The following is a 22,127-nucleotide window of genomic DNA, read 5'->3' as shown; positions in this document are numbered from 1 at the left end:
CCCACTTAAAACAGTGCTACACTAGGCGGCATGATGGAACACTGCCCGTAACACTGCCAATCACCACTTCAACTTTGAGAGAGTTAACAATGTTGGTATTTTTGAGTTGCTACAAAGTATATGACATGTGTTTGACTCCAAATCCTCCTGTCTAGCTAGTAAGCACCTTCATAACCAAGAGTATCAGTATGAACAGCATCGTTATTGTGTCCTGGTTTCTTTCCATAGGAGGGAAGAAGAGAAGTGATAGTTTGGGGCAGCGCTTCATAACCCCAGAGGGGAACAGTCCAAGTTGCCAATGGACTGACTTGGAATTGATGTTGTTCGGTCATTCCCTAGATGAACTGATTCCAGGAGTACTGGGCCAGGACCCCAGAGACCTGGGTTCTAGTCGTGCTGTGTGAGCTTAACGAGAAAGTCACTTCATTTCTTTGAATTTTGATTTCTTCTCTAGAAACTGCTTTTACTGTTGTTGTTGTTGTTGTTATTCTGGCTAACGATGGAAGTCTCTAGTTCCAAACCGTTTTATGGTTAGACATACACATCCAGTATGGGATCTCTCGTCAGGGTGGCTCTTCTCCAGTTGAATGGACAGGATCTGCTGTAAACTCTTTAAAGACATTGAATTTGATCTGTAGTGTTACCAGGTTTAAAATACAGGCATCACACTTTTAAGTTCTAGAAGTCAACATTTTAAATTGGGAGTGTACTTTTAAACCTACGGAGTATCCACTAAATTCCCCTAGGAAATGACACGACAAAATGACATGCATCCTCATTAGTTTTTCTCCTAGATGATTATGTGCTTTGACATGTGGCAAAATGATATATATGGGTTTTCTTAATGTTGAGAATTGACTTTTTCAGGTGACCTGTTTCAGTCATTAGACTTGGGTTTAATTTGCATAATAAAATCTCCTAATATTAAATGATCCAGAGGTGGGGATGTTACAACCATTTGGTCTGTTTGTCATTACATTCAGATTCTTAATTGCCTTAAAAAGAAAGTAAACATTTTATATAATCTACAGTTGTTTTGATCATGTCTTTAAAAATTTTTTTAAGTTTATAAAATAACTATCTGTTCTGAAGTGGCCCATTGTCAAGGGAAGCTCTGTCTTAGAAAAACACACCAGTTAATACAAGGCAAGCATTCCTAACTGTGTTCTCAGCCTTCATACATAATTGTGTCAAAAGCTTTTCCTGTAGACACTTTCTGTGCTTGGTTTCCAGTTTCTTTTTAGAAGTGATAACCCGGAGCTGAATGAGTCAGAAATTCTGGTGTGGAGGCCCTTTGCAGTATCTGCCCTTACGAAGGTTCCATGGCTTGGTCATCCAGCCTCAGCATAAAACCTTGCAAAATACCTACAAAGAGGTTTTCATCACACTACCAACATCATGTGAGTCAGAGATGGATGAAAATGAATGCCACTGTGTGGATACTTTTTAAGTGAACGATGGGCACAGCCCAGCTGTTGGAAAGAACACCTTATGCCCGAGGCACCTCCCAATTTAGCTTTGTGTGGTTTTTTACATTATTTTACCTCAAATCTGTAGCCAAGACATGGATTTGTGGAATAGTCTAAAAGTCATCATTTCTAATGCCTGTTCGATTAAACGTTGCTCTGAAACTACACCCTGCTGTGTTCACAGTGGTCCTTCCAAAAGCCACTCCTTGCTTTCCTTGCCTGGGAAAGTCTTCCTTGAGAAACACTGAATGAATTTGAATGAGTCACCATTTCTTAGGCCCTTCACTGGTTTCATTCTCCAAAGCAATTTTTAAAAAAAATTTTATCAGAGCATATAAAATTAGGAAACTCCTCAGTCAGCTTTGCTGTTTTTCAGACATCAACTCCACTTCTGAGCAAAAATGCAAAATAAATTAAAATGCTTGCACACAAATATAAGGAAACACTATTCTTAAAGAATCAAAACAGAAGAACAGCAGATTCCATTCCTGTATTTTTGTTGAGTGTTTGTTTTCCTTTTTTTGTTTGTTTGTGTTTTTCTTTTCTGTTTTTGATTTACTTATTTCTGGGAGTAAGTGTAGCAAGTGGCACTAAAATATACTGAATGTACTGTAAGCCCTTTCACTAGCAAAATGGTTATGGGAGGTTTCAAATATACTTTTACATATAGATATCTTTTTTTTTTAATTATTTTTTTAAATTTTATTTATTTTGGGCTGCGTTGGGTCTTCATTGCTGCGCGCGGGCTTTCTCCAGTTGTGGTGAGTGGAGTGCTACTCTTTGTTGCAGTGCATGGGCTTCTCATTGCGGTGGCTTCTCTTGTTGTGGAGCACGGGCTCTAGGCGCGCGGTCTTCAGTAGTTGTGGTGCACGGGCTCTAGAGTACAGGCTCAGTAGTTGTGGCACACGGGCTTAGTTGCTCCGCGGCATGTGGGATCTTCCCAGACCAGGGCTCGAACCCGTGTCCCCTGCGGTGGCAGGTGGATTCTTAACCACTGCACCACCAGGGAAGCCCTAGATTTATTTTAGAATATGTGTGTGGCCTCTGTAACGTGATTATGTGCTTTGATTGATGAATTATTTATGTGATAAAGGTAGCAAAATCTACATTTCCATCACTAAACATCATCAAGTTCAAGGTCGTGACAACATCAGCCTGTCACTTATCTGGCTTTGAGGTGGGGATTTACGTTCGATACCTTGCATACCATTGGTGAATTCAAGCATTTAAACACATTTTTATTTTTAACCTACGATGGTTGGCTTTGTAATAGAATGGTCATCAGAATCTTGGGTGTTTGGAGGATACACACACACAGCACTTAGAGCAACAGATGAACATGGTAGTTAGCTGAGAGTCCCAAGTCAAGCAGATCTGGGTTCTTGAATGTCCTTCGGCAAGTAACTTACCCAGTCTGCCTCAGTCTCCTCATCTGTCAGCTGGGGATGATGTGCATTTAGATGGGGTGATGTATGTAAAGTGCTTGCCTCCATGGCTGGCACCAAATAAGGACAACTGAGGGTCTCTTTGTGGGGAGGCAAGGTGGGGGGCTGGTGTGAGACAGCCTGGGCTCTCCTGAGAGCTGGCGGGCGGGGAAGATGGGCTCAAAAAGTGTCACTTATTTGAAATGCCGTCCACAAAATGAAATTCCAGTGATCGTCCAAGTTTCAGTAATGCTGCGTAACTTAATTATAAGATCTTCCCTCTTTTTTGTCTTTTTGGAGTGTTATAAAAGTTCTTTTGTCCTTGGGCTTTCCTTACCAAGAAACACGCATTTATGGATTTTTTTGTTGGTGGAATTGCCCAAGCTTGTTAGCAGATCCTCCCTAAGTCTCAAAAGAGACAGACTGGGAGGAGGGTTCTACACATATAATCATCCCCCACTTACCATCTCACCAGCCTTGCCAGGGCCTTTTCTCTGCTCCTTGTTACACAAAGGAAAGGCTTATTATTATTGATCATTTCAGCAACATTCCAATGTAGTATAAATATTCTTTTAGAGAAAAACGTACATGTCAGGGTTGCCTTGTCACTGAGACAAGCTGGGACACTACATCATTTCACTAGTCTGGTAATGAAAAGCATCATTTCTTTTTCTTTTTCTTTTTTTTTTTTTTTTTCAGCTGTGCCACGCAGCTTGTGGGATTTTAGTTCCCTGACCAGGGACTGAACCCGCACCCCCTGCAGTGGGAGCACGGAGTCTTAACCACTGGACCACCAGGGAAGTCCCCCGAATTTCTATTATTTTTTAACTTAACATAAAATCCTTTTCTGACCATATTGAAGGCTCTCTCCTAGAGTATATCAGTAAAGCTCCTTGTTCAATTTAATATGAATACAGCTTAAATTCTTTATACTTTAAGGAATAAAATCTCAACTTCTGCTCAGTTGCAGCTTGTGCTGAGAAGCTTCTGGCTCGAGGGTCTGATGGAGTCACGGTCATTGGGGTATTTATCCCGTATCTGTCAGGGTTTAGGAGGATTAGGCTATTGTAGATTGAGACTCTGTTCATATTCAACTGCGTCACCTAGGCAGTAGTGACAGCTTATCTCATTTAAAGCTAGACAGAGATTGCCCTGTGAGCACTGTTCCTTATTCCCAAAATAACTCATGAACGGACAAGATGACTGGTTCTTAAAGCAATGGGGAGAGACTGAAAACCTCCTATGTAAAATAAGAGCAGATGAGAAATGAAGACGATTCCTTGGAAAAAAAGGATTATTTAGGAATCGCTCAGAGTAAAACTGCCTTTACTGTTTCATAAAATACATCTTAATATCTCTAGCACCTGTATTTATAGCTTTTGCAAAGTTTACTTAGACTTATAAATAACTGAACAGTCCTGGAGACGTCTTTGTACAAGCATGAGAATGAGTTCTTTCTTAATAGCCTTTAAATATTTATCATCAAAATTTAAAGCAAAATAAAGTACTTTAAGAAGTAGCCAAGAGGCATTAGACAGACATGAAAAGATTACTTGGCGAAAACTTATTTATATAGTTTTTAAGAGTCCCACGTTTGTTCCTAACAGTCTGAAATCTCAGGCTGGGTGTTTGATCACTTAGAGGGAAGTGTTATGGCCTCACACACTCTTTGAGACTGTCACTTTACAGTCTCAAAGGACAGGTGACAGAGGAATTTTTATCACTGTGAGAAAACAGAACTTGGAAAGTGTGAGTAGTTTAGTACAGTTCACACAGCCATTGAAATGTCAGGGGCAGAACTCAAACCGGGTTGTCAGACCCTTAGACCAACGTCATTAGTTTATGACAGTGTCTCCTGGGTCACCAAGCATATACATGTACACAAAGCAAGAGGAAAGATGGTCTAGTCCAAAGCACACTACTTACAGAGTATGGTAAAGAGAGTACGAGTACATACACGTCACATACATAGTGACAGTCAAGAGAGCATATGTACATACATAGTGCATACGTAGCAATGCAAGGATGCTACTCGAACTGGGTATCAGACAACTCTGTGTTTGTATCAGACGTGTTGGGCCAGAGGCCCTGTCCTTTGTTGTAACGTATAACTAACTTCAGTCATGGGCCCCAAAGTTGACCTAAGAAATTCTACAGAGCAGTAGGAAAGGAGAAAGGGCCATTGGTTAATGGTGGCTGTAATAGAAATTTGTCGGGTCTCCTGAATTTTCTTTTTTCTTTTTAGAGCTACTATCAATCAATTCCATTTCATCAATAAGACTGTGCTTTGTGTTTTCTCGAGTACGATTGACCCTTGAACAGCACAGGTTTGAGCTGCTTGGGTCCGCTTACATGCAGATTTTTTTCAGTAGTAAATCCTCCAGCACTGCACTGTCTGCTGTTGGTTGAATCCGTGGATATGGAATAACTGCGGGAACGGAGGGCTGACTATAAATTGTACTCGGATTTTCGACTAGGTAGGGGTTGGTGCCCCTAACCCCCATGTTGTTCAAGGGTCAAATGTACTTTGAGCCCCTCAATGGGAAGTGGCTAAATAGTAAAATTAAAAATAATAAAAATCTCTCAAATGTACAAAAGAGGTAGTAAGAAACTTCAAATTTCCTTAGCCAAGTATACAAGTGCTACAGTTTGTGTGGGTGGATGGGTGGCTGGGTGGATGAGTGGACAGGTGGATGGATGGAAGGAGGGAGGGAGGGATGGATGCATGGGTAGATGGGTGGATGGATGGATGAGTGGATAAATGTATAGATGGATGGATGGGCAGATGGATGGACAGGCAGAACCTCTGTCAGGAGCGTAACTGATCACTTCACAGAGGAGCTAGGCTGTGTGTTGCTAAAAGACAGTCCTGCTTTGCAAATGGCTTTCTGCATTAGTGGAGTAACCCAGTTTCCTTGTTCCTGATGTTAAACCAGGAGATGAAGGTATTCTTTTATTGAAGCAAACATGTGGAAAATTGCTCTGGCTTCTTGAAGCATAGAACACATCCCCTGAACGGAATTAGGTTCATGTGTAGGGCAAATTCAGACAGGGCACTTTACCGGGGTTACCACTGGTCTCTAGATGGTCAAAGCAAATAACATCATGTCCATCTAAGCTATTATGCCATCAGAGTGGTGCATTTTCTCATCTACAGTGTTATGTTCTAAGCTGTCAGCAAACATTAATTCAGTCACTGGTGAAGCCCTACCACCCAGAGGTGAACTCTGCCTCAGATGGAGGTTTTCCACTTCAGTGCCGCGGTCTCCCAATTACTGGGTCATTAATATCATTGCAGGCGATTAGTGACAGCAGACTGAGCACGAGGCTTCTGGGATGTGTGCCCTCCCCACTGTGAACTTTTCACTCTGACCCTTCGCTCTCTAGACATTTCCACATCTCCACAAAGATATGTCAATGATGAAGACCGTCAGAAACTCGGGATGGGCTAGAAATAATTCATGCAAACACATGTATTTTCATGGCTCAGAATAGTTTTATTAGATGTTATCACTATCTCTTGACCAGGACGTCTCATATTTAAAAAAAAATCAGAATGCTTAAGTAAAGCTAATATAGACAATAGGGAATTATGTTTTATCTTTAGAACTCTGACATCATTCTTTTTTTTTTTTTAACGTGAGTTTGGTCATTATATTGAAGTGGTCATCTGGCCCCCTATTTTTAAAACATGATTCTTCTTCCTTAGTAGGTTTCAGCCCATATTAAGGTTGACTCTCATGTATAAAGGTAAATTATGCTTTAACCATTGACTATCACATTCTCACAATTCATTCTGAATCATTGTGACACTAAGATTAACTCCCTGAAAGCACGCTAGATGTAAAGTTTTCTAATGAAATCTTGTTGAAAATTTTTCTTGCCTAATGAGAGATTCTACCTGCATAAATCATCATTTATGTTTAATAAATGTTTTAAAAATGTTTAAAACATTTGTTTTAAACATATGTTTACAAAAGTGTTTCAAGGTTACATTTCTCAAAACTCTCATTTCTAAGCTGTCAGTAAAATATCCTATCATTGCTCATGGTGAACATTTAACATTGAGGAAATAATATTATACCATTTTATTCGAGAACATCCATTTACACGGGATACTTGGTATCTTTACTCATATTTTAATATGGGAGGATGGGCTAAATTGTGACTCTGGTTTTTTAACTCATTTTTCCAAATCGTTCTGTCTAGTGGAGAAACTACTTAATTGTGCTGTAAAGAAGTCACTGGGGCTAAGCTAGTTGTTACCTCTTAATGCCTGACTTACTGCTTTCAAATTTCAAAACACAACCAGAATGATGTGGGTTTAGTTCAGGTGATTCATCCCATTGTTCTGGAACACTGTTTCCTTGGGTGAAAAACACACACATCCTGTAACTTCCTTTGTATTTTTCTTTTGTCAAATCGCGGCCATTTTAAGAAGAATCTATAAAACTTTTACTCTAAGATCAGGCATTCTGGGATAAACTGCCATATGTGTTGAAATACTGCTGAACTTTTTTTGATATTACACCAAGTAAAATAGTGAGGCCTTTGGAAAATCATGGTGGTATATTCTCATTTCTTTGACTATAAATCCACAGAGAAAAGCATATAAAAAGGAAGAAGTTAGAAGAAGTGATTTTTTTCATCGTCCTTTCGGCACATTATACAGATGTTTTTGCTTCAGAAGTTTTTATTAATTAAAGAAAAGGGCATTTATTTTTGGCAGTCAGGGGTTGTTGTCATTTCCATGGTTAGAATTTTTCTTCTAAGTTGGTATCTTAAAGGATAACCGTGATACCCAAGGCATTGAACTACACTGAGTTCTAGAAATTGAATTCCTGTCTCTTTAGTACATTTTTTGAATGTGCATCATATATTTTGAATTTGAATTCGTGTCAGGGTGTGAAGTAGGGTAGATCTTAGCTTCCTGAGTTGTATATTCACATTAGGTAGTTATATTTTTATCAGCCTTCTGGTTTTCAACTTACATACCTCAGTTAATTTTTTGTTTTTAGACACTCAAAATTTGTCAGCCCTGCTAGAAGAAAACAGTAACCTAGTTTATGTGTCATATTTATTTTAATGTCATGGCTTTACTTTTCACGTTTCTCACTTGGTTCTGCTTCTTTTATTTCCTCAGTTTGCCAGGTAATAGGCATCTAGTTCTTCTAGTTCTTGAGTTGAGTTTCAGGAGACTGATGTGTTGAAAGGCTGCCCTAAGAAATCAGAATTAGCAGGGCCAGCGTATGATGACATGATGGACAAGAATAGTGCCAAGAAGATGATAGAGGATTTTCATAAAATGCTCTTTGCTGTGTAATCAAATAAGAGCAAATTTTGTCATGTGCAGTTTATATGAACACAAAGTTTTCATTCTTACTAAAAAATTGAACTCTCTCATTTGCCTGACCCTGTATGCTTATTATCTGTGTCTCTTTGGTGGACCTCTTTGATGAACTTCACAAAAACTATTTGCTTTGGAGTGTCCATCAACCCCCCACCCCATCCCAGCCCCATCCCAGTAAGCCACATTTAGTATAGCGACTTCCCTGGCGGTCCAGTGGTTAAGACTCCACACTTCCAACGCAGGGGGTACGGGTTTGATCCCTGGTCGGGGAGCTAAGATCCCACATGCCGTGTCACACAGCCAAATAAAAAAATAAACAAATAAGTAAAATAGTATAAAATGTCCTCAATAGTATATTTTGATGTTTCATTCTTTCCATGATAACCTAAGAATACTCCTTCATAGGGATGCATTTACTCTGTAGAATTTTTTTCTGCTGCCCTCATTCCTAACCTCTTTGTGCATGGGACCCATATTTCGGCACACATCCAGCAGTTAATTCTCCATCTGACTACCGAAGTGATAGACTGAAATAAAAACAGCCAAGATCCAAGGCAGCAGCTTACCCTTCCTGGTGTGCAGAGCAGTAACAACCAAATGAAGACGCATTAAAATGCGATAGGACTTCCTCTCCGTGGGCACAGTCTAAAAAACACAGCCAGAAATATTCCTGCCCTTTCAGTCTGCTTTGCCCACTGGTTCTTCTTTTTTCTACTCAGATAACCAGCACACTGTAGATAAGTTCGTGTACAAATAAATGGGAACGCCCGGATGTTGGCGGAGTAGTTTTCGGATGTGAAGAGAACTTTTAGGCATTGTGAACTCAGGGTACTTTTTGCTGAGCGATGATCTCCACCCACTTAAAATCAGGCCCTGGGGGAACAATCTAGTGATTTCAGTGCACTCACTACATGCAGTTAGATCCCTGAAGCAAAAGCTTTTAAAAGCACGCTATAAAATGCCCATGTATCTTTATTAAACCTCTTTTCTAACTAGATATACTTTTCTAGTAATTTTTAATTTTATAAAGTCTATTTTTTCCCTGGACCAAGGAAAAAAAAAGGCCCGGCACTAAAAGCTTAGATATAGCAGTGTTAGTTTTTCTATCTCTAAATGATTAAATGCAGTTTCATACAGTTAGTACAGTAATACTGTGATTGTGGTGGCATTAGATGATGCTGCTAGAGAGACGCAAAGGAAAGCTAAGTAGAATGAGGTTAACCGTTTGTTTTTACTTTCTCCAAGTTAAAAATTCCCAATACATTCAAATCAACAATAAGAATAATTGCAAAACCGTCTCCTGAAATGGAGGTAGATTTTGTTCCCAAGCATTAGCAATTTCTTGTTGTATTCCAAAGTCAGCCACTAAGGCTTTTAAAGCTTCTTGATGACTGGCTGTTGCAGCAGAAATCAGAATATTAATCTTGAGGCTTTATTGCAGAATTCGCTGCCAGTAAAGAGGCGCCATGAGGACAGAAGACTTTGAGCTGCGCCATTTCTCAAGGTGGTGAGGTGGGCAGGCAGCTCTAGCGTTAGGCCCACGCTCTCTACTCTCCATGTTAAGCAGATCGTGGGGAAGAGACATTAATTTTTACTAGGAGATCAAATATAAAGTAAGTTGAAGTTACTCTGAGTTATTTTATAATTGAACTTGCTATGAAGTTGACCTTCTGAAGTTTCCGTTGGTGCTCACATCTTGAAACAGGGTTTTCCGAAATCAAGTTATCTGTAGTGAGGTGGATGGACCTAGGGCCTCTCATACAGAGTGAAGTAAGTCAGAAAGAGAAAAACAAATACCGTACGCTAACACATATATATGGAATCTAAAAAAAAAAAGGTTCTGATGAACCTAGGGGCAGGACAGGAATAAAGACGCAGACGTAGAGAATGGACTTGAGGACATGGGGAGGGGGAGGGGTAAGCTGGGACGAAGTGAGAGAGTGGCATGGACACATACACACTACCAAACGTAAAATAGATAGCTAGTGGGAAGCAGCCTCATGGCACAGGGAGATCAGCTGGGTGCTCTGTGACCACCTAGAGGGGTGGGATGGGTAGGGTGGGAGAGAGACGCAAGAGGGAGGAGATATGGGGATGTATGTATATGTATAGCTGATAAACTTTGTTATACAGCAGAAACTAACACACCATTGTAAAGCAATTATACTCCAAGAAAGATGTTTAAAAAAAGCAAAAACAAAAACCAGGCTTTTCCCTGACTGCTTACATCATACCTAACTTGGGGCAAAAATCTTTCCTGGCGGAGCATCTAACCGTATTTTTTGGGGGTGGGGGGGCTGCACCACTCGGCTTTCGGGGATCTTAGTTCCCCAGCCAGGGATCGAACCCCAGGCCCCAGCAGTGAGAGCGCCGAGTCCTAACCACTGGACTGCCAGGGGATTTCCTCTGAATTTTAAAGTTTAGCCCCCCTTTAAGCAGCCAAGTATTGGGAATGCTGTTTTGATGTTAGGAATGAATTTTTCAGTATCTTCCAGTAGCCTTTGCACCTTCGAAGCTGACTTAAAGGGGAAAGATGCAGAGCCCAGAATGCAGCAGAAGAGCCCTCCTCACTCCCAAAGTTCTGCCTCTTGGCCTGCCCTCCCCCTTCTCCCCTCATCCTCCCCCATCCCAGCAGTGGCCTCGGCCTCCAAGAACTCAGCAAAGGCAGCATTTTCAGGTGCCTTCTGTGCACCTCCAGGGCTTGAGGGGTTTTTTCCTCCCCCAGGCATAAAAAAAGTTTCCACTGTGAAAGATGCAAAGCCGTTTCATCTCACACTACCCAGTTTTCTTCCTACCATGTATAGTTTGTGGATGTTAAATTATAGATTGCAGTTTAATTTGAATGCTTTTGGAGTTCTTTACATTTGGGAGTTCTTCAGATATCACTTTGAGTAAACAAAAGGGAGCTCTCCACGAAGGCATTGGTATTCAGAAAAGGCACTGACCTACGCATTAAAATCAAAAGAAAACGCCACTCAGATTATGTGCACCTCTTGCACTTCCAGACTGACAAAGCAGAAGTCATCTGTAGTTTCTGCCTCTGCAGATGCAGTTCTGAATTCTGTTTACCAGGGACTGTTCTCTGCCATGCCTTGTCTGTCCTTTCTCATATTCCTTTATTTTTTTCTTTTAGACCTGAACCTTTTACCTTTTTATCTCAAGGTTAAAATAAATATTCAGTAAATCTATATTCCTCCCCACACACACCTTTTTTCTTTCTGGGTACCACCCTTCAGATCTTATTTTTATCATTTGTTAACTTAGTGTTAAACTTTTAGCAAGAAAAACTTAGGCATTGAACTTTGCATTGGGGTGCATTTATGTGTATATTAATTAGAAAACATGGAGATTCCACTTGAATTAAGTAAACTAAACCTTTGAAACTGTCAGCCGAATAGACATCAGCTTTCCACTGTTTCTTTCTATATAAAAGCATATCCTACATCTTGAGAAAGATCAGATGAGAAAACTGTGAATAAGTGAAGATCATAGCACTGCTCTGAAATTGGCCAGAAAGAGTGCCTGCTTGTAGATAGCCATACTGTTCTAAGCCTTTAGGAGGAAAGGATACTTTGAAATTTAGGTACATGTTTGGAAGAAACAAAAGGGAAAGAAGATGGAGAAAATGGGGGAAAAAAAAAAAGATTTTTTTTAAGAGTCGCAGAAGCATGCAGAGTTAGTTCTTAGGTATTTGTTCTAATTTATCTGCCACACATTTTCTCAACAATCTACAAGAGGATACTATCTACTTTTCACCCTAAAAAACAAAAAACTGATGGCAACTTTTGCCCAGTTTCCCAGGAGAAACTCTGTGTCAGCAATAGAAGAAGAGTGAGATATGATTGTGAGGCTGGACTTTAAGGAAACACTCAGATAAGCAAAGAGATATTTTTGCACACAAGAGGCAGCGATTATTATTAAGGAAAACAGAGAAAGTAAAAGTCGCTAACTTGAGAACACAAAGACAAGTCAATCCTGGCCTTGTTTTCCAGCCAAGATAATTACCCACAGCATGCATATTTCCATGCATGCTTGTCCAACTTGTCTGCTGCCCCACCATTTGGAAAACAAACAGCCCATTAAAAGAATGTCTTTGGATGAATTTTTTTCAGGAAATCTGTCCCTTTTTCAGTGCTTTTAAAAGTATAGAGTTAGTTGACAAAACTTTGATAATTAAAGTAGAGAAGGATTTACCTGGCAGAATTGTTTATGAAACATTTACGTTCCCTGCCCCTTGAACTGTGGAGGAATGAAAACGTCTCACTCCCCACCTCCTTTTCTCTTCTGGAACTTGACCTGTAATTTAAATCCTGTCCCTCAGCAAGGTACCTGGCAGCCTATCTTTTTACAGCTTTAGTTACAGCGCTCTTCAGAGAACTCACCATCCTAAAGAGATAGAACAATGGGTTGAAACAGAGTAGGGCATAGGCTGTTGGTAAAAAACAGACACTGAAAATGGTCAAATGTTCTGTCTTTCCTCCTCCTTCTCGCGGTGGGAGGGGCATCAAGCTGGTGGACCTGAACCAAGTCCTCACCTTAGGTCCTGAGCCGTCCCAGGCCCCTCAGAGAGCAGTGGGCACCTGTGAGTCCCTCTGTGCATTCAGAGTTCTTCTGCACCAGGGAGCTCGGTTGAAGAGTTTGACCAAGGTCGATGGTGGTGGTAATAACACATCCGTTCTTTCGGGTCGAGTACAAGATGATGGAGGAAAACTCCAGAATTGGAAGACTTGCATTCTAGTACAACCTTTTAAGCTCAAGCAAAGCTGAGGAAAGAAAAGGGGCGTGGGAGTCTCCTCTCTAAGTGTTTATAGAAGTTGGATGCTTGACAAACAGGGAGCATCAAGGTAATTGTTCTTGAGGCAGGAAATCTATAGTAGAGGAAGCAGGTGCTGTGTGATGATTACCACGTTTTGAAATTACCGTATTTACTATTCTGCTTTTAGGAGGTTAACTCCAAAATAGTCAGGTTTTTGGAAGATGCTGTCCCTTTCATCTGTAGAATCAGACAAAATCCGTTAATTATAAAGGGAGGAGAAGGCACTTAAGTACATTGGAAACCAGAGGTCATACGTGCGGCAGTGTGGACGATATCCATCTTTCTTTATTTCTTTATTTTTTTCGTTTTGCCTTTCAGCATCCCATACTTTAAGAAAACTTGTGACTAAGGGTGAATTCTTATTTTCCAAATTGTTTTCAGACATTTCATGTTCATGTAAACTTGGCTTATTGATTTCCTGATTTTTTCTTTATTTTTTTGTTTTGTCCATTTTATTTTTAATCAGCTACATCAAATGGGTCTTTGGAGGGCCTGGATAACCAGGAGGGAGGGGTGTGCCAGACAAGAGCCATGAAGATCCTCATGAAAGTTGGACAAGGTAAAGACCGTCTGCTGCTTCACGGAGCCACTGATCTGGTCGAGCCCCCAGCTAGTATGGCGCCAGCGTTGCCCACACGCGCCTTCACTCACTCTGCAGTTTAGTTTCCAAAGTAAACTTTTCTCTGCACCTTGAGCCACTGACAGATTTCCTCAAGTTGTTGCAACCCACTTCTTTTAGTGGAGATACTTGGAAAAGTTGAGGTCAGCCAGGTACAATGTCTATTGCCATGTCTGTATCTACAGATATATTTTTCCTTCTTAAAAGCAAAACACCTCTTTGGTTCACCATTAAAATATCCAGAATACAAACTAAGCTTCTGCCATTTTGCCCATTTCTGCATCTTGACTACAGAAGACTTGTGTTCACTGAGCCTTTTCACACAGAGATGACCTCTTGTGCAGAAAGAAATATTCTTCTAATTAGAAATTGGGATAGTAGTCAGTCAACTCACTCAGTTAAATTAAAATGTCATCTGCAGTGCTCTGCCTGCCAAATGCAAGAATCCCTACGGTTTCCACAGATGGCCTCACCATCTAAACCTCTGAAATAACTAGTAGAACCGTTTTGTTTTCAAAGGAAAATTATATTCTTGCATCTCACAGTACTTTGCATAAAGAATCTTATGTTCATTTCTATTTGTGCCTCTTGAGATATAGATCCAGCTCCTAAAGCTAGAGCCCATCAGATGTCTGTGCTGTAAGTAATCGCTTGTTTTTCATATAGATGCGAGTTCCGCTGGGTCAACCAGGCATAATGATCCAACAAGACGGCCAGAACTTGAAGCTGGTACAAATGGAAGAAGTTCAACAACAAGTCCTTTTGTCAAACCAAATCCAGGTATAGCAGCGTGACCCACGTGTGCCTAGGTCTGTGTGTCCCACACTGCTCGTATCACAGCGGGCAGAACAGAGTCCAAGTACTTCTGCACCAGGAGGATGAACTTGTAGCTCCCGCAGTCAGTAATCTTTGCTCTCGGTCAGTTGTTGTCAATTACTCAACCAGAATAAAATAATTAATTCCCACAAAAGTCTTACATTCAAAAGAGTAGAATTCATCAGCTGTAAGTGCCAATTATTAGCACTGCTCTTTCAGATCAAAGCTGTTTTCATTGGCTGACACTTTATCGTGCTGTTTGCAAACCTAGCTTCAAGCCAGTGTTAACGTATATATAACTGTACCAGTGCTTCATCTAGTTATATCTAATCCACAGAGAGCCTGATTGATCCTCTTCTACATTCAAGATGGTAACATCTTAAAATGTTGCGTAATGCCACATTTTTCAGGTGGTTTCGTCAAAAATTTTTTTTCACATTTTCAGTGTAGAATAAAATATTAAACGGATTCCTGGCAGAGGTTTAGAATACTGGATAAAACTGACTGCCGTTTAACTTCGGTTTTTTAGCGGTCTTTGAACAGATAGCTATGTGTTTGTTACCACGGGAATGAATTTTTTATATGGTGGTCGCTGAGCAGACGTCAGCAGTTCCGTATTAGGGATCCGCATGCCTAGTTGGTAGTCGTGCGAATTTAGCATCTGTAGCAATATTCCATCTCTTTCCAAGCTTCAAGGAGGAAAGTTGTTATTTCTAACTTTCAATGACAAGATGTGTCAAATTCTTATGACAAACTGATAAATGGATAATATAATGATGCCAGGCAATTTTTTAGTGCTTAACATTTGGGTTGGCAGTCTGTTCCGTGTGAGAGTTTTCTGCTGCCTTCCAAATATATTTTAAGTGTAAATCAAATAATACAAACGAGTTACGGGTTGAACGTTTTCCCAGGCCCCATCCCTCTTTGCAAGCTCTCCAGCCAGCCGTCGGCAGGGCTTGTCTTTAAAGGCAGGCGGTTTGGATATTCCCATGAAGCCACGGTAGCCAGAAAGGGCACGAGAACAGCATGGCCTGGGCGGCAGATGCTGACCTGGAGAATCGGCCACTTCCCTTCTTCCTCCTGGTGGTGGCCGCAGGCTGGCTGACCTGGGTTAAGACGTGGGGCAAGATCAAGGGCTGGCTGTCACAACCTGTCCACGCAGCTGATGGATGATGATGTATAGAAGGGAAGCAATGAGGTCTGGGAGCAGCATCAAAGTCCCACCTGGAGTCCCATCTCCCCGATGGCTGGCTTCTGCCGTTTGCATTTAGCTATTTTTAAAAATTGAAGTATAACTGATTTACAATGCCGTGTTAGTTTCAGGTGTACGGCGCACTGATTCAGTTATATATTTATATTTATATATATATGTATATTCGGTTATGTATAGATATATTAGATATTCAGTTATATATACACACATATATTCTTTTTCCGATTCTTTTCCCTTATAAGTTATTACAAAATATTGAGTAGAGTTCCCGGTGCTCTACAGTAGGTCCTTGTTGGTTATCTCTTTTATATATAGTAGTGTGTATCTGTTAATTCCCAACCTCCTAAATCTACCCCTGCATTTAGCTATTGAACGAGGCGCTTGGTTTGCCAGTCTAGCTGCCAGGGAAGTCTCTGGCCAGCCAGCAGCCGGCCAGCCCCGGCGAGAGCGGTGACTCTTCCGGCTGCTCTTTCCCACCCCCTGCAGGTTCCAGCACAGACGGCAACAGCGCCGGACATTCTGGGAACAATATCCTCGGTTCCGAAGTGGCCTTATTCGCAGGGATTGCTTCAGGGTGCATCATCTTCATCGTCATCATCATCACGCTGGTGGTCCTGTTGCTCAAGTACCGGAGACGGCACCGCAAGCACTCGCCGCAGCACACGGCCACGCTGTCGCTCAGCACGCTGGCCACGCCCAAGCGCGGCGGCAACAACAACGGCTCGGAGCCCAGCGACATCATCATCCCGCTGAGGACTGCGGACAGTGTCTTCTGCCCTCACTACGAGAAGGTCAGCGGGGACTACGGGCATCCCGTGTACATAGTCCAGGAGATGCCGCCGCAGAGCCCGGCGAACATTTACTACAAGGTCTGAGCCTCGGCGGTGCCTTCGCTTTCCCGGAGGAAACTTACTGTCCCGCTGCCGCCCGCGGAGGGTCCGAGGCCCCCTGTGTCTGCGACGGACTGGCGCACAGCGGGGAGAGGGGACACTCCTTCTCGGGAGAGCCCTGTGGAGTCGGACAGCTTACTAGTCTGTAGCGTTTCGGCCGCGGTGACAAAGGATGCGCCCCGGCAGCTGGAAGACTCGCGTGGAAGATGCGTGTGGGGACCGCGCGCGCCCCGCCCCTCTCCTCTTCCGGGTACCACGGGCGTTCGGGCCTCCGCAGGAGCCGAGGGGAGACAGAGCGGTCGGTGGGCGGGAGCATCCCGGGCAGGTGTCCCAGGGCCCCCAGGCTGCTGGGCCTGGAAAGGCCGTCCTCCGCCTCGGGCGTGGCCCTTCCCCCCCGAGCTGCACCCCGGACTTGTCTTGTCGCACAGACTCTGGCCGCGTGAGGCTCTCGGAGAGCGCTAGCTTTTAGTCCTCACTGTTGCACACACTCCTGTCATCCAGGGCGCTGCAGGCCTTCACATGAGATTTCTTCTCACGCCACACTCCGTATCACTAATGAGACATTAATAACGTTTGGCGTCTCCTGCTTCATCTGTTTGCAGCAGCTACCGCCGAATGGGCGATACAAGGATAGAAATTTTTGTTTGCTAATAAGGAGCCTTCCAGTCAGATACTAGGCTGTCAGCCCGGGAAGGTGAGGAGTTCACGGGAGGGAGGGCTGGGGGAAAGGCCGTCTGCAAAGGCAGTTCAGCTCTGCCACCTCTGAAGCAGAGTTGGGAGGGAAAACTCCAATTAGATAGCACAGCACTTTGGTTTTGCTAAGATTTTAAGAGGCAAGTAGGAGACACAACGACACACACGGTAGATTAGGGTGCATTTGAAGGAATTCACTCTTATCAAAGAGCAATGCACAGGAAAAAAAGAAAAAGAAATAGTCCCTCTACGCTGGGTGGAGCAAAGGGGCATTGTTGGTAGAGGGCCAGGCTTGGAGGGATGGGTGGACACCGGCAGGACTCTCGTGGTACTGGCAATAGGATGTACAGCGGTGAAGCTGTAGGAAAGTCGTCGGTCTGCTTTGGGTGATGTTTAAGGCAGACTCAGCTGCTATACTTATCACATTTTATTCAACACAGGGAGAGCATTTAGGAGATTAGCAGAGAGCCAAATCTGACCTAGAAGTTTAAAAGCCAAAGGTCACACAGGCTGTAATTCCATCATCATCGACGTTATTAAGGCATTCTCATATATAAAAGGTAGGTCAGACTCCCCGGCCCCCCCAATGCCCCTTCCCCGCCGCTCCCCTCCCCACTGCGCCTTAGGACACTTTGGTTTATGGCGGTGCTGTCCTGGCCGCGAGGGCCAAGGGGTAGGTACTGAGCGAGGCCACAGCTCGGGGCCCTGTATCAAGGTGAGGCACACATGGCAAACCTCTTAGAGTCCCGAGGACCGAAATAAATTATGATGTCGAGGGGGAGAAGGAAGGTAGGATGTATTTATAATAGATATATAGAACACAAGGGATATAAAGTGAAAGATTTTTACTAATATATATTTTAAGATTGCACACGATCCACACCAGAAGATGGGAAATTCATTTGTGGCGATTAAGTGGTCCCAATGCTCCGTGCTTTAAAAAAAAAAAATTGGACAGCTACTTCTGGGAAAAACAACATCACTCCAAAAATAACAATAATGGGAGCAAACACAAAAATAACCCAGTCCTCTGAAGGCATCTTGCGTCACCGTAGATTAGGAAATGCAAGCCCCAAATACCAGGAAATCGGTGTTACTGCATCGTTTTCGACAATGACAAGACGTGCCGGCATTTATTTTCTGTGCTGTGTTTTCCCTTTGCCCTGTGGGCTGAAGTGTTCGCTAGAATCCACCGGGTCACATCGAGGGGGTTTCAGCTGAAAGTTCAGCCTGACCCCCTTCCTTCCTCTCTCCCCCTCCCCTCTCCCCCTCCCTTCTGGGAAAAGAAGTGAGTAAACAGGAAACCTACTTTTTATGTGCTATGCAAAATAGACATCTTTTAACATAGTCCTGTTACTATGGTAACACTTTGCTTTCTGAATTGGGAGAAAAGAATAAACGTAGCAACAGCATTTTAAGGTTCTCAAACCTCCAGTGAATACCTGCAAAAATGAGTTGTCACAGAAATTCTTCTCTATTTCCTGAACCTGAAAATGATGTTGGTCCAAAGTGCGTGTGTGTATGCGTGAGTGGGTGTGTGGTATACATGTGTATATATATGTATAATATATATCTACAATATATATTATATATATCTATATCATATTTCTGTGGAAGGTTGCCATGGTGATCGGCCACAGTACATATGTAATTCTTTCCATCACCCTAACCTCTCCTGTACGTGCATTCATACAAGATTTTCTTGTGAGCCATCAAAAATTACCTTTAGGATGGGGGAGAGGGGCAAGAAGGGGAAAAAATGGGAAATAGTCTGATTTTAATGAAATCAAAGGTGTGTATCATCGGTTGGCTACATTTTGGGTATATGCTAAACTGTGAAAAATCAGATGAATTGTTGAAGAGTTACCTGCAAGCAATTGACCAGTGTTCTGTGCGTCTGTTTTGTGTGTGGTGCAGAATATGACAATCTACCAACTGTCCCTTTATTTGAAGTTGGTTCAGCTTTGGAAAGTTACTGTAAATGCCTTCCTTGTATTCTCATCCCTAGTCATCCGACTTTGGAATTTGCACCATAATGTTTAAGTGAAGATGCTGTAAATAGGTTCAGATTTTACTGTATATGGATTTGGGGTGTTACAGTAGCCTTATTCACCTTTTTAATAAAAATACACATGAAAACAAGACAGAAATGGCTTTTCTTACCCAGATTGTGTACATAGAGCAATGTTGGTTTTTTATAAAGTCTAAGCAAGATGTTTTGTATAAAATCTGAATTTTGCAATGTATTTAGCTACAGCTTGTTAAACGGCAGTGTCATTCCCCTTTGCACTGTAATGAGGAAACAAAATGGTATAAAAGGTTGCCAAATTGCTGCATATTTGTGCCGTAATTATGTACCATGAATATTTATTTAAAATTTCGTTGTCCAATTTGTAAGTAACGCAGTATTATGCTTGAGTTATAAATATTTTTTCTTTTCTTTGTTTTATTTTGATAGCCTGTCATAAGTTTTTGATCTGCTTTAGTTCCACATTGCAGTTAGCCCCCCGAAGATGAAATCCGTGAAGTCACATTCCAAATCTGTTTCAAACTGAATTTGTTCTTAAAAAAATAAAATACTTTTTTCCTATGGAAAAAGCGCCTTCAAAGTATTTTCCTTTCCTTCTTGTTTTCTTTTCCTTTTTCTTTCTTTTTCGTTTGTTATTTTAATTTGCCTCCTCTGTTTCTCTGTGATTACAGTTATCAAGACCCTTCTGCCCATGGGCACGTGTATGCCCATTTTTCAAATCAGGCCGTGCACACACGCGAAGGTTAATCTTGCGGCGTTGCAGCATGAGCCCACTGGTTTCCCCATAAATCTTTTGAACTCACGTTTTAGCATAAAGTTTTATAAAATCCTCTTCATCCTGAGCAGTTTGACCTGCACTGAGTGAAAGTAGCCAGGAGAAGAAGATGGACTTTTATCCCAACGCTTAGTTCAAGATGATCTAGTTTCCATTCAAGCAGAGCAGTTTGCTATCGACTGCTTTACTTTTCTTCACAAAATAATCCCAGGAGGAAGGAAAAAGTCTTAACGTACTGTCACATGGGTGAAAGCGCGTGTTGTGATACTGGATTGAGGCAAGTCAGGGGCCAGTGGTGAATTTAACCACCCTTTTCATTGTTGCCTTCCTGGGGAAACTGACCAGGTGCACTGAGTGTTTTCCCCACTCTCGTTGTCTTTGAGGTCTTAAGATTGATCATCAGACACCCACCCTCATCTTCCTATGAGATCTGAGGGCAGAGCTGTGCACGGCAGAAGCAACTACTAGTCACCATGAAGTGCTCAGATCTCTAGCTGCATTAACTCTGGTTAATCCTTACCTTAAGGACTGAAGTATTTTAGGTTGGGAGGATGAGAAAGGGCCCCTGAAGTAAGGAGCCAGAGATTGTTCCAGCCCAGACTGATTTGCCCAAGATCACAGCCCCAGTAAATGAAGAATCTGTGTGTTTCAAAAGCCCCTCAGGAGATTCTCATGAAAGACTGCATCTCTGCAGCACTGGCCCAGCAGACTTGCACTAAAGGAATGTTTGTCGAACAAACGCTCTCCTTCCAAATAACGAAAACAAAATTCTCCAGAGGCCCCCAGTTTCAGTTGATGCTTGAATAGTAGTTTCATTTTCTCCATCACGTTATTTCACTGTCCCTAACCGCCCGTTCACTGCAAATCCAAGTTTCGAGGCACAGTATACAGCCACGTCACTAAGCTGAATGCTGGACCCCACCTACCAGGGTCACAAATGATTAGTCTGAGTAAACGAAAACAATGACGAAATATTGCATTGACAACTTTGACTTTGTGACCCCTGTTACGATTTAAGTGTCATCTTTTCCACCTTGTTTTTGAAACCACACTTTCCCAACTGAATAAGCCAACCTCAACTGAGAAGAATAAAATGTGCCCGGTGTTTATTCTTTTCAACCAGCGAGAAGGAATCTCACGTACAGAAACTTCTCGCAGAGGTTGTAAAAGCGGCCGCTCCTCGTTTTGTTTGAAAAGTGGCCCTGCTGTTGAAACGTCCCTGCCCTGCGTTGCTAAGTGTTGACCGGCCAGCTGGTAACTCTTCGGAACATCTCTCACTGTTGTCCATTTCCTTTTCGGTAAAAACAGTTTGCCCGTTCAAACACTGTGATAAAGGTTCACAATGGAAATGAGAAAAAAAATCAATAAAATATCAGTGTCAGGACTCTGCAGCTTGCTGTCAGTCTCTGGACCCAACCCAGAGAAGAATCAGCGAAAGAAGAAAACAAATAAAACCCAGGGGCTTCCCTGGTGGCGCAGTGGTTGAGAGTCCGCCTGCCGATGCAGGGGACACGGGTTCGTGCCCCGGTCCGGGAAGATCCCACATGCCGCGGAGCGGCTGGGCCCGTGAGCCATGGCCGCTGAGCCTGCGCGTCCGGAGCCTGTGCTCCGCAACGGGAGAGGCCACAACGGTGAGAGGCCCACGTACCGCAAAAAATAATAAAATAAAATAAAACCCAGAGGAGTAAAACTGACTTCCTATTACATGCAGAAAAGGATAAATTACCCCACTTTTTGGTTGGGTAGCAAATAGGCCTTCAGGTGGTCCAAAAGGAGACATAATTGCTTCTGAAGTACAGAGGACCTGGATGTTCTTTTGTTTCTGTTTTCAATGAATTTGGCATTATGTTTGTGATATTTACACAACAGACGTCCTCGAAGGCAAATTTCTGTGTTGTAATAGAAGAGTATTTCCTACCCCTCATTTTTCCAGGTAGAGAATGATTTATCAAAGATTGGGGGGATATTAAAATATTGTATTTTTGTAGTAAAGTATAGCATACCAGGGAGACGAATCAATTTTTTAGTGATTA

The 22,127-nt window shown here is 42.3% G+C and overlaps 1 protein-coding gene across 1 annotated transcript in view; it reads left to right on the top strand.

Annotated features, from left to right (window-relative positions):
• EFNB2 (ephrin B2) overlaps positions 1-20,018 on the top strand; it is a 45,507-nt gene extending 25,489 nt beyond the window's left edge. Inside the window, exons 3-5 of the mRNA XM_079903421.1 lie at positions 13,526-13,618; positions 14,345-14,458; positions 16,194-20,018. Coding sequence (XP_079759547.1) covers positions 13,526-13,618; positions 14,345-14,458; positions 16,194-16,582 — 596 coding nt within the window. The 3' untranslated portion in view covers positions 16,583-20,018. The remainder of the gene's footprint in view (positions 1-13,525; positions 13,619-14,344; positions 14,459-16,193) is intronic.
• The last annotated feature ends 2,109 nt before the right edge of the window (positions 20,019-22,127 follow it).

This window comes from Stenella coeruleoalba, assembly GCF_951394435.1.
Source record: "Stenella coeruleoalba genome assembly, chromosome: 18".
Lineage (NCBI taxonomy): Eukaryota > Metazoa > Chordata > Mammalia > Artiodactyla > Delphinidae > Stenella > Stenella coeruleoalba.
The sequence above is the reverse complement of the archived record's forward strand: the minus strand, read 5'-3'. Positions and strand labels throughout refer to the sequence as shown.